This window comes from Micropterus dolomieu, linkage group LG14 (genome assembly GCF_021292245.1).
Source record: "Micropterus dolomieu isolate WLL.071019.BEF.003 ecotype Adirondacks linkage group LG14, ASM2129224v1, whole genome shotgun sequence".
Taxonomy (NCBI): Eukaryota; Metazoa; Chordata; class Actinopteri; order Centrarchiformes; family Centrarchidae; genus Micropterus; species Micropterus dolomieu.
Window position 1 is genome coordinate 14,582,482 of NC_060163.1, and position 12,089 is coordinate 14,594,570.

The window sequence follows — 12,089 nt, forward strand, 5'->3', positions numbered from 1 at the left end:
TGTGGGGGGGGGTGTGGGGGCTGGGGGGGGGGGGGGGGTTTACCGCATTTATGAAGAGATGAAGCCGAATGTAAATCTAAAGTTTTACTTTTTAGATTTTGTACTACTGTACATTACAATTTCATGTCATGTATCTACCATTAGATCTATAAGCATGGGACATCCCAAGCACTTTATAAAAAGGAACCTTCATCAATTTTTTACACTTCCGGCAACACACATGTTTGTCTTCCTATACATTAATATTTAAACCCCCGTTTCCCATTCTACCTCTTCTTCTCTCTGCCAACTCCTGGGGGACATTTTGTCTACATAAATCACAGTGACATTAAGAAGCCCTAAAATGGCCTCAGTCTGTACTTACAGTACGCAAGCTTCTCCTCCACAAATCTATGAGTCCCCTGACTGCTGCCTGAGAGTCAAATGTCACTCTAAAGCATCAGATAAACTTCACAAGATATCTATTACAGCAGCCACACAACCTTTTACTGGTATCCCTGCTTATATTATACAGTACATGGAATGTAATAGACACCTTATTTGTAATACTAGACATAATTGGTTGGATAATTAAATATTTAAGACAACAGCAGAATTTACAATAAAACGGTTCAGATAAGTTGTTTGATCTTGTTCTTTGAGTGTGATGAGATTTCTTTTATGTGCTTTCAAGGTTTTGCCTGTATGGCACAGTAAACATTGAAGATAAACAAGAAACACACAGAAAGAGTGATGGGAGCAAGCGTCTCTTAGCACTTCTAACAAGCTCTGTATGCTTTAGGTTATAAAAGGTTATGGTTACGGTTAGGACCATGGTGGTTGTTTGGGTATGCCAAATCAACGGAAGGAGGGGTTATATGTACAAAGCCCTGAGAGGAAGTGTTGCCTAAGAGACTCAACTCAAGGATCAAATGTCCTTTGTGTGTCTCCAATCTCGGATGTTACACAGTGGGCACTGTACTTGACTACGATAAGATAACACGGCACATTTTGCAGTAGCATTTTCACCTTTGTGTGTCCAAAGAGCATACTGCTAATGTTTACCTGTCAATGCTTGAGTGTTTCGCTCTAGCAAGCCCTTAACAGCATTATGCATCATGGTAATGTACAATAAGTACTGGACAAAGAGCAGAGACTAAAGCACTGTTTTTTTTGTCACGCAACAGTTGATCATTTTTTCGCAATTAAAACAATAAATGGTTTTATGCCCAGTGACATGCTCACAATGCTTACTTTCCTACCAAAACCCCAAAATATTCAATTTATCATATATGTCAAATAAAAAGATTAAATCCTCACATCTGACAGGGTGGAACCAGAGAATGATTACAAGTTTTGTTTGAAAAATTACAGAAACAATTAATTTCCTGATGAGGGACTCATCGATTCTTAGCCTACTTACTCTTACCAAAAGTTACTGTGATATATGCTTTCCTAATTATCTTTATGTCCAAAGCATAGCAAAATATTCCATTGACTCACACACCTGCCATTTTACGGTGCCACAAAATGTATGTATAATGTATAATATCATATAATACAGTGATAACCTTCACTGATTTACATAGTCTTCTGATTCAGTTCTGTCTAGGACACATCATACAGACATTGTGGTGACAAGACTGAAGTGAAATACCTGAAAATTCCAATATGCATAATACCTTGAGGGCAATCTGCATAAAAATGAGAGAGATAGATTGGGTAGAACGGTGGTTTGAAACCAGTGTATTCATTCCCATTCATTTAACTGAGATGAGTATATGCCTTTACCTTACAGCTGGACCCTTACTTCTGGAGCATGCTCTCGTGCTTTCTTTCCCCCAATAAATTCATATATTTCTTTTGAATCAAACAATCCCTATTCTGTCCTTCCGCTCTCTCTCTCTCTCAGCCCTCCTTTCTTGGGGCTCTCTCCCTCCCTCTAGCTTATTGATTCTGTGAGGTTCAGTGGGTAGAGTGCGGCACTAGCAATGGAAAGGGCATGGGATCAATTCCCACAAAATTTCACTGGGCTGTCACTCTGAGATAATTTGGCTGCAGGCTTACCCCACTGAATACACTGATATATTCTGCTTTGTAATTGGTGCCCATCAGTGTCAAGTGTCTCTGCTAGCTAGATGTTCAGGGCAAACACTGCAGAATGCTGCACAGTTTCATTAATTTGCATGTATAATGTATGCACACATCTTTTACTGTCTGATGAATCTCAACTATGCCAATTTTGTAAGTACAGTTCATGTTGTTTTAAATAAATTAATAACCAAAGTTCTTTGTTTTGAGGTTGTATAAGAACATTTTCCGACGCTGATGAAAACCTGTTGGTTCCTAGGGCCAGAAGAATTACATGTACATTTTTGCTAATGCTTCCTCTAGCAATGCTAAGATGAACAGTTTCTATTTCTGGAATTGTAACATTAATGCAAGCACTCTATGGATACTGGGGTAACTCCCAAACTCATTAAAATAATTAAATGAGAATTTGATGTACAGTGGTCACCATAAACAGACAATTACATCTATAATGTAGTCATGTCAAATAGGTATTTCCTAAGAGCAAAGTCCTTTATTCATTGTGACTGACAGCCCCTAGCACCAGCTCTACTGCTACCACCAAAGAAAAAGAACAGTGTTGAAAATATTACTCAATATGTTAACATCATATTGTAACATTGAGATACTGTTCTGGGGCTTACAAGTCAGATGCTGAAACCAAGCATTTACATTTAGCAGACACTTTTATGCAAAGTGACTTACGATTGCTGTATATATACATATCAGAGGTCGCAAGCCTCTGGAGCAAGTACAGGTAAAGTGTCTTGCTCAGGAACACACTGGTGGACATGTCACAGTGGGGAATTGAACCCCAGTCTCCCACACCAAAGGCATGCATCTTTTGTACTGAACCATCACCACCACAAAAAGTTTGGGTTATTAAGTTCCTTAATTAAGTTCCTTACTAACTTTGAGCCTAAAATGACAGAAGCTGAGACATAAGAGCTTGATTTCCAACTAGGAAGATATTTGTAAATCATTGCAGCTGCACAACCACACTGTGCAGAAGCAGCCCTGCTTGGGCCAGCCTCAACGAACAAGCAGAGCGTGTCTCAGGAGAGACAGAGGGGCCTCAGAGGCAGTCTGGCAAATCAGAGCCTGACCTCCCTGGAGAGAGAGAGAGAGAGAGAGGCAAACTGGATTTATATCTTTGTTTTTAATCCCCCTTACACGCTCCACTGGTCCTACAGTAGTACTTTGTGCAGGCTTCATGTATAGTGGGGAAAAAACAAACAAAACAATAAAAACAGGGGCTTGCGTGTCAGGAAAAATCATTTCTGTTCATTTTTTCCATGACATCAAAGAAAAGGGTCCTCTGTGTTGCTCTCCTGTGTTTTCCTATCTGAAAAAAAAAAAAGATCAGCTGTGGCACAACATCTGACTGGCAACAACAGTATGATACTCGCCTGTAATTCAAATGCCATTTTGTTACTGCCCAAGTATTCAGTTTGACAATGGCATTTTGTTACGCTGTTTGAGAGAAAGTTTATCTTGCCCTGACAATCACTGTAACTGAAGTATCCATCTGCTTGACATCCTTTTTTAGGAGACACAGACTCTGCATTAGCGGGGTCTAACAGAAGTAAGCTGTAACATGATTTTATAAGATAAAAAAACTCACTGAAAACCCAAAAACTAACCTTTGCACAAGTGGATCAAAGATGTAGGTCTACCTATAAGCACTGAACCCTCCCGTTCCATTTTCTTAATGGCCAAAGAAGCCAAATGATAAATTAAACCCATGGGGAGAACAGCAACAACACTTTTTCATCTTTAAAAAAAATGCCTTCAGTGCACAGCTGGTCTGATTTAATGGCTGTTGTTTCAGTCAGATGATTTACAGAGGCCTTGATAGCTGTGTCTAGCTCTTGCACAGATGAATTCTCCAAAATGAGACTCCACAGCCACTGATTCAATTGAGGAACAACAGCAGACCTTTGAATCGCTTGACTTTCAATGTGGCTGGCGATTCACAAGTCTGGAATCAGGCTAGTGAGATGTGCATGGAATTACAACCACACGTCGCATAGGAAGACTTCTTACAACCAAGAAGAGAGTGGAATGGGCCCTGAGCCAGCACAGCGTCCCATGGTTTCCCAACAGGCATTCATTGTGCACTGCTCCATTCGCCTGTTATTTCCCCACTTCTGAGCCAATGGGGCTTGTATGTAGAGAGTGGAGTCAGATACATAATAGCCTCAGATAGAGAAAACCAGATGATAGATGCATAAGTATGGGCACACACACACGCTCTGTGCTTGACTTTGTGTTCAGAAGTGTGCCAGTTTCTCTGCGTCTGCCCATATGCTCATGAATGTGAGCTGAGCAGCTAACGTATAAAAGGAAGATAGAAAGCACAAAAGCAAAGCAAAAATAGATGGAGAAATACAATGACATAGAGAGCGAACACTATAACCACTGGGAAAGGGGGACAGTGAGGGTGGAAGAGGAGTGGAAAAAGAGACAAAAGAAGTAGGTAGAATATGCCATCATCCCCAACGGACAGAGCTCGTCTTTCTTCCAGGACACAGAGATTCATTTAAATTTTCACCAAACAGCAGGAGCAATAGCAATAAGTAGAGTGTGGTGGTGGGGGTGGGGGGGTCACTGCCTCCTATATAATGTTGAGATTATCTGAAACTCGACACCATACAGTATAATTGGATTAGCACACTACTTAAAATAAAATATGACATCACTTGACTAATGCACCTGAAGTCATGTTTTACAGAGCATTACATCATCAGCCGGGACGTTTTCTGTTTATGATTATACTTTAAATACGCTGTATTGCACAACTCTACATACTGTTACAGTAAGCTTGATACAGCCACGCTGCATTCTGGAAACGCAGCAGTTAGCTCGTGTTTTGCCTTTACTGTGTTAAGTGTTGCCATGTAATATTGCACATGAATGCTATACACAGGGGTTATGTGAATAAATATGAATAACACAGGGGTTATGAATAAAACTAGTATTTAACATTTAACACAAAGCATAACCTTGACTTGAGAGAATAAGCAGTGACATTGGTAGGGGTTCACTCTTAACACTAACAATTACATTCGATTCATAGTTTATTGTTTATTCGAAAAATTCACGGATACTTTAAGTGAATACTGTCCTGCACAAATGAAAAAATAAGACCCGTACAAACAGGTGAATGCAACAAATTCAAGTGGTGAATTCAATCAGTAATGCTTTTCGTTAATATGTTGAAACCCATGCTTCTTCTGTGATATCAAATGTCTCTCCTCAAATGGCACGTGCAAGTTAAAGTCTGCAGTTTATTTATCAAGAAACCAGCTGACTATACGAGAATTTCATCTGTGACATTTTGTCGGAGACAGCAAATCATTCATGCACAGATCCAGGCCATGAGAATAGACTGTACTTGAGTAAGAGCCTCAGCAATTTTACTACAGGTAGGGACTATATATAAAACACTGCATTAGTGAAATGTGAACTGAAAAAGCCACATCCAGTCAGACCCTTGTATCGTTTTACCGTGGATATTTAAAATAGTGAGTTACTTCCCACTTGCCATTCCCTACAAAATAGGTATTTGCTTCCACAAACGTTTAGTCTAATAAAAATAAAATCCCTTTCTGATTTTGGAATTGCTATAAGACTGATCAGCATCATTTATGGGTGGTCAGCAATAGCTGTAAGACTGCCATTACACCCTGGTGAGGTCTTTGGCTGTTCAAATAACGCATACAGGTGGAAAACCCCAGGATCTAACTACAAATATCATTGTTTATGCGGGAAGGTTTTCATCACAGACACTGACATGAATTATTACCAATGCTTAACAAAGAGCTAGAATAATTGTTGCTGCCATGGTGATGTCTTTGGCAAACAAGAAAAAGGCTGAGTGTTTACAGCCATCATTATTTTTTCTATATTCTAGGTTCAAAGGATTGGAAGAAAGGTGATGGCTCTCATTTTTTTAGATTTGGTTTACATTAGGTAACATAGAGTTTACTAAAATATTGGCAAAAATCTGTCCCCATTGATTTGAAACTTAGCAGAGATGTATTTTGGTGCCTGTAAAGTGCCACCTATTGCATGACAGATATTTGCTAAATAAAAGAATTAAGATTCCACAAGTGGGCCAAGATGTCAGCCCACTCTGCATGATGTCAACATGTAGGCTGGAGACTTATCGACATCAGCCTGCACTGAAAATTACTGGTATATGTGAAAGCTTTTATTAACTGAGGACAGCCTCACTAAGTAGGCTTCAGCTTTTGAAGTCTGTGCCCTTTTATAGCATACAGTACAAACAGATGCGTCCTGATGTTCACACAAGGGGGGCTGCCCGGTTTGGCAGCTTTCAGCTGTTCGGCAGCTCTTTGTCAAGTGACGTAACTGACTCTGGAGCAGCGGATTATGCTGCAGGAGGAGTCTGAGGACTGTCTATGGGAATTTCTATACTTTTGTGATGATTGGAATCCATAACTGGGTGAAATTAAGCTGACCACAGCCAATGCCCTCCCTCAGTTGGGTAGTCATTTTTTCATACGGTTTAAAAATATTTTGCCCTGTGGTACAGAAGAAGAAAATGATGTCACTTGATCACCGTTTGCTTGTGGTATCGATGCCATTGTCACATCCAGCTGATAAATGAGAGGATACTATGTATTCAACAGGAACTGCTGTCCAAACATGACCCATACCAGCAATGTGGAGAAATTAAGGTTTCAGTTTTCATATTACCGTTTTGTCATTCCCCTCTAGAGCACTTCACTGAAAAAAACGAAGAGGAAGTATTTCATAATTCACTCCCATGATAAATACACTTAGCTGACATGTTGATCACACTACTTGCTTGTCACTGGATCCGTTGCATTGGTACAACCACAGGAAGCTTAAGTGAATATGCAGCTAAATATAGATGATCATGAGCCAAAAGTGAGTTTTAAAATCAAAGCTGGCAATTAAATCCCAGGTTCCAACGCAATTTGGTTAAAAAAAAAAAAAAAGACTGCCTCGAGTTTGAGAACATTCTACATTGTCAGTACTCATGATTACGCTTGCATCCTGCCCCACCCACATCTGAAAAAAAACCCTGTGGTGTTAAAAACATGCCCCTTGTGGAATGAATAATCAGGAAGCCTTGCTTCTTTACACAATGCTAAATATGCAAAATTCACAGATCCCCTGCTTTATACCCTCAATCTCCCTCTAGTCTTTCCCTCACTTAGCCCACTCCATCTGCCATCTCTCTCTCCCATCTACTCACAGCTCCCACTCTCCATTCCCCTGCTTTGTTGTGAATTCTCTTCCTTCCTTTGCCATCCTCTTCAGATTTATGTTGTTTTTCAAAGTATTTCTCCTCCTTTTTCTCCATTTCCTGCCTCATCTATATCCACTTGTTCTTTGCAACCTCGCTTTCATCCGCACATTCATCTATTTACCCCTCTGAGCCTTCTCTGTCTCTGCAGTGTAAAAACAGTACCTGCGACACTCTGCTCCCAGTATCCTCTCATCTAAATGAGACGTGTGGCCTTGCTATATCTGATTCCTCTAGACAGGAGGTGAGAGCTAACCTTTCTCCCACTTCGAAACCTCAACAGCTCCTGTTATTTATTTTCATAACACAAATATGCTGGCCTTAGTCACAGAACACATCACAAAGCTCTAACATCCCAACTCCGGCAGACAAAACTAAATAAATTCTTCTAGATGGAACCCTGCCTTTAACGGTACTTAAACCAGTGTGTTAAAAAAAAACTCCACCGGAGGTAAGATTCATATCGGATTAATGCACAAGTGAAAGATAAAGACGAGAGGGGTGAAAATACTGAGAATATCCCCTGATATCTGTCTGTGCTAATGAATACGATTAATGTTAAGCTGCTGGAGTATCCACTATCCATGTGGATATAAAAGGAAATCATTTATATTCTCAGACCATGAGTCATATCAAAGCATATCAGACAAAAGAGTGTTTTTTGTTTTTTTTTTAACCATGGATACAGTTGTATGTGATGACATACCATTACTACTGTTAAAGGCCCAGAAAGAGCTCTTGTGAAACACTCATTTCAAGTTCCAACAGATAACCTCGCACAGCTACACTCACTCACACAACTCCAAAAACCCAAAAAGTGAACTTACGTGTTCGGAAGCGGTGATGTGGGCGCGTGGCTGGGCCCTTGCCTGGGCGCCCATGATTCCAGCGTGACGTGGGCTTGACTGGGGCTGCCGGCTGGGAGGTGGTCGGCTGCACCTTGGCAGTGGTCTTCACACTAGCTGTTGTTGTGGATGCTGTAGTGGTGATGGTAGCAGAAGTCTGTCCTGGCTTTGAGTTGGCGGCTCCGTTACGTCCATTAGTGCTGCTTCCTTTTCTAACGGTGCTGCGAGGGGTGACCTCCTTACCACTGGGTGGGGTGAGTCGGGTGGCGCGAGTGGTGGAGGTGGTAACCACAGTCCCACTAATGCGGGTGCCAACGCGGTTGTGAAGGTGTGGGGCTCGGTTGCCATGCCCATTGGCTGTGCTGCCATTGGCTGAGTGGTTTGCTGGGGGCCCTGATCGAGTTCTTGGCGCTGGGGCGGTACCATCCGCAGCTAGCGGCGTGGTAGTCGACACCATTGCTGTGGTAGAGGCCGCTGAAGTAATGGCGGTGGAAATGTCAGGCCCCTTGGGCATGGCACTGGGTTTGGAGAGAAATATTGGGTCCTGTCCAATGCTACCTTTGGGATCCACAAGATCAGTGGGGACATAGTCTTGGACAGATCCCACCACAATCCATTTCAGCAGCATGAGACTGAGTCCCAGTCCCACAAAGCCCATTACCAGGGGCACGGCACACAGCCAGGTCTGTTGGCGAGGCCACACAGCACAGGGGCCACAGCGGAGAGGGCCCGGGGCTCTAGGAGATGCCTGTTCAGCCCCTGGCTCCTCCAGCGTCATGGCTGCTAGAGTGCTTGCACCTGAGCGCTCACTCATCCTGCTGCCGGAGGTTTTTCGTCTCTTAGGTTGTACAGAAGGTCAAACAGGTGGCCAAATGATACAAGGGCATATACGAGGAAAGGGATGTGGTGCAGAAGAAATGCTGGGCATCTTAAATAAGTACCCACATGCCTAGCCTATATGCAACATAAAACATGAAATGATGCACAAGAACCCACAAGCATAAGCAGACACAAATCACTCACAGTCACCAATTAAAAGCTGGCAGAGCACTCAAATGCATACACCGGCAATATAATCTACACTCCCTCTGGCGGACAACAAACCAAACACACACATAGACACACATATTATGCACAGGAATATACAGTCTACCACACACACAAGAACACAGGTTATGGACAGGTGAAAGAGCGAAGCAAGGGGGCGCCTCACTGTAGTTCAGAGCTAACGAAGCGATGATAAATCCCAGGATGCTTCACTCCTTTGTTAAAAAAAGCCGACGTAAAAAAAAAAGAACAGAAAAGGATATCGATCCGCTTCAGATCGGAGCTGTAAATCCATGTCCGTGTGTGCGTGCGTAGATCAACAACCCAGGCTACGGCAGCACCCTTCTTTACTCTCAAGTGGCTGATTATCGGCCGCATAAGGTCCTTAAAATACAAACCGCCGATTGTTCCTTTATTCTCTTAGGTTTCATTTGAGTTAATTTTACCTTTCATACATATTAAAGAGCTTCCTTTTCTCTTGCAGGTGTCTTTCTCGGCTACTTCAAGTTTGCCTCTTGATAGCCCTCAGTTCCCCATGCCCGGCCACCCTTTTTTTGGTCTCTCCAGCTGCCGGTAATCCAGTAAAGAGAGAGAGCCGGCGAAAGCCACCGAAACTGAAACGAGGCAGGGCACAGGGGATCTGATGTGATCTGCCAATGAGATGGGGCGGTGTTGGTGGTGTCCGGGTTAGCGGGCTAAATCCAAGTGATCCGGGTCCAGTTCCTACGCCGACCGCCTCACTCTGATTTTCCCGGAGTGACAGCCGTTTGTCTCCAGAGCTGTCGGTCTGCAGTCCGTCACTGTGATGATAGATCCGGTGTTTGTGATGGAAGAAGGTGGGGGGAGAGAGAAGCATCTACGATTCGTTTACCTTCGCTGCATTCCCACAGTGGTGCAAGCAGCAGAAAGGGAGATGGAGAGAAGAGTGAGAATGGAGGGAGGGACGGGGTGGGGGGTGGGGGGGTCTGCTGGTCTGAAAAAATGATGCGGCGGCTGTTCTTGGAGGCTGCAGACTAGGGTGAGACAGAGAGGGAGAGAGAGGATGGAGGGCGGGGAGGGGGAGGAGGGGGTTGCTTGCTCAATCCGCGGTGAGTGATGTGGGTTTCACGGCTCCTAACCCATCCGGCACTCTCCTCCGGTTCACCGCCGTCCTCAATACTCCAAAGTGACGACTAGTGACTGCCCCATGTCTCCCTCCAGACTCCACGGGTGTAGGTGTGCGCTGACTCCCTTATCAGCAAACAACAAAAAGAAAGAAAGAAAGAAAGGAAAGATTGTGGTGGCTAGAAAGAGGTAAGTAGAGGGACAACAAGAGAGAGAGATTAGATGCGTGTTGGCTAAGCTCTGCAGCAGATGCAGATAGGAGGCAGAGGGAGGAGGCGGCAGCAACAGCAGCGCACGCCACGCACACAAACACACGCGCGCGCGCACACACACATAAACACTGCGTGGAAAGGAGAGGCGCTACCATAGACACACCCCAGGGAGCGGTGAGAGGGAGGGAGGGAGGGGATGAGAGGAGGAGAAGGGAGGCGCCACCCGATGTCTTCCACCAGCGGCACACAAGAGCAAACAAACCAAACACCTGGCTCATAATTTATGGGCCAGTTAGAGCACTACTTCAACTTGATACTTCCGTGGGCAGTAGATGAATCCGTTGTTTTACATTTAACAAGGGACAGTCGTGCTTTAGGCACACAGACAACCAGGTTTTATGGGCAGTAGGACTTATTTATTTCAGAATATGAGGTACAGTGTAAGCAAAGCTCCCTTAATTAGACACTTATTATCTGTTATTATTTACTTTAATCACAAGTTTGCAAAAGGTGTTACAATTCAATGTCACTAACAGTGCCTCTATATATGCATGCAATATTCCTTTGAGCAAGCAGCAATAAATGCAGTAGTTTAACTTGTAACATCAATTTCCTACTTGCAGTCACTTTTTGTACACACATTGTCATCATGGGAGACACAGATAAATGCTGTTACTAAAGCTTGACAGTGTGATTAATTTCCGTTAAAATTCCATTCATCAGAAAAGTTGATAATTTTGAACAAGTTAAAGGGCTGATCAGACATTTATATGTCTCTAGATCTGATAAGTGTATGCAATTTCCTCAAAGTAGTACTGAATGCAGCCTCTTTTGTTGTATGTAATAAGACCCACATAGAGGAATACTCTTTGGTTTCTCATTCATTGTTTCCTCAACATAAGTGGCATTCCACTATTTAAGGTTGCCATCTCCTTTAGAGGAGGTAAAAGGAAAAAGCAGGTAGGAGAAAGTAAAATAAGGGAAATGACTGCTGCTTTTTTCATGTGACTTATATAAGCCTCTGCAATAAACAGTTCAAGATCCAAAACCTTGCAATCACTCCTACAAAATACCAAACAACATCATTCATTACTGTCTAAACTGCTTATGGCTCATGGCAAAACATTAGATCCATTTCAAACTCTTCAGATTCCCCAAATGACTTCAGAATTATGCCATTTTGAATGCTTTGTTTTCACAATAACAATTTGCATTACCCTGAGGTTGGTTTCTCAATTGGTTTTCATAAATAAAAGAAAATGACTGACAGAGTTGCAGCACTGTGACATCTCCATGCTTATTCATATTTCTGTATAGATCACATCTTTCATTAGTGGCTTGCTAATGCGTACAATGAGTCTGACTGCATTGTTTACTGTTTTAGGAGTAGAGGTAATGTCCCGCTCTGAAGACGCCTTTGAACTTGACAGGCTGTCGACAGCCGTTTCCTCCCAGGAATTCACTGTGCTCTTTTTACCCCTCACAAGCATTTGAAGATTCTCAAGAAAAAAGAAATCTGAGGACTTCCAG

General features: G+C 42.8%; 1 protein-coding gene across 1 annotated transcript in view; it reads right to left on the minus strand.

Annotated features, from left to right (window-relative positions):
- Positions 1–9,283, minus strand: part of nrg3b (neuregulin 3b) — a 189,224-nt gene extending 179,941 nt beyond the window's left edge. The window contains 2 exon segments of the mRNA XM_046069874.1: positions 8,179–9,049; positions 9,051–9,283. Coding sequence (XP_045925830.1) covers positions 8,179–9,049; positions 9,051–9,083 — 904 coding nt within the window. The 5' untranslated portion in view covers positions 9,084–9,283.
- Between the last annotated feature and the right edge of the window lie 2,806 nt (positions 9,284–12,089).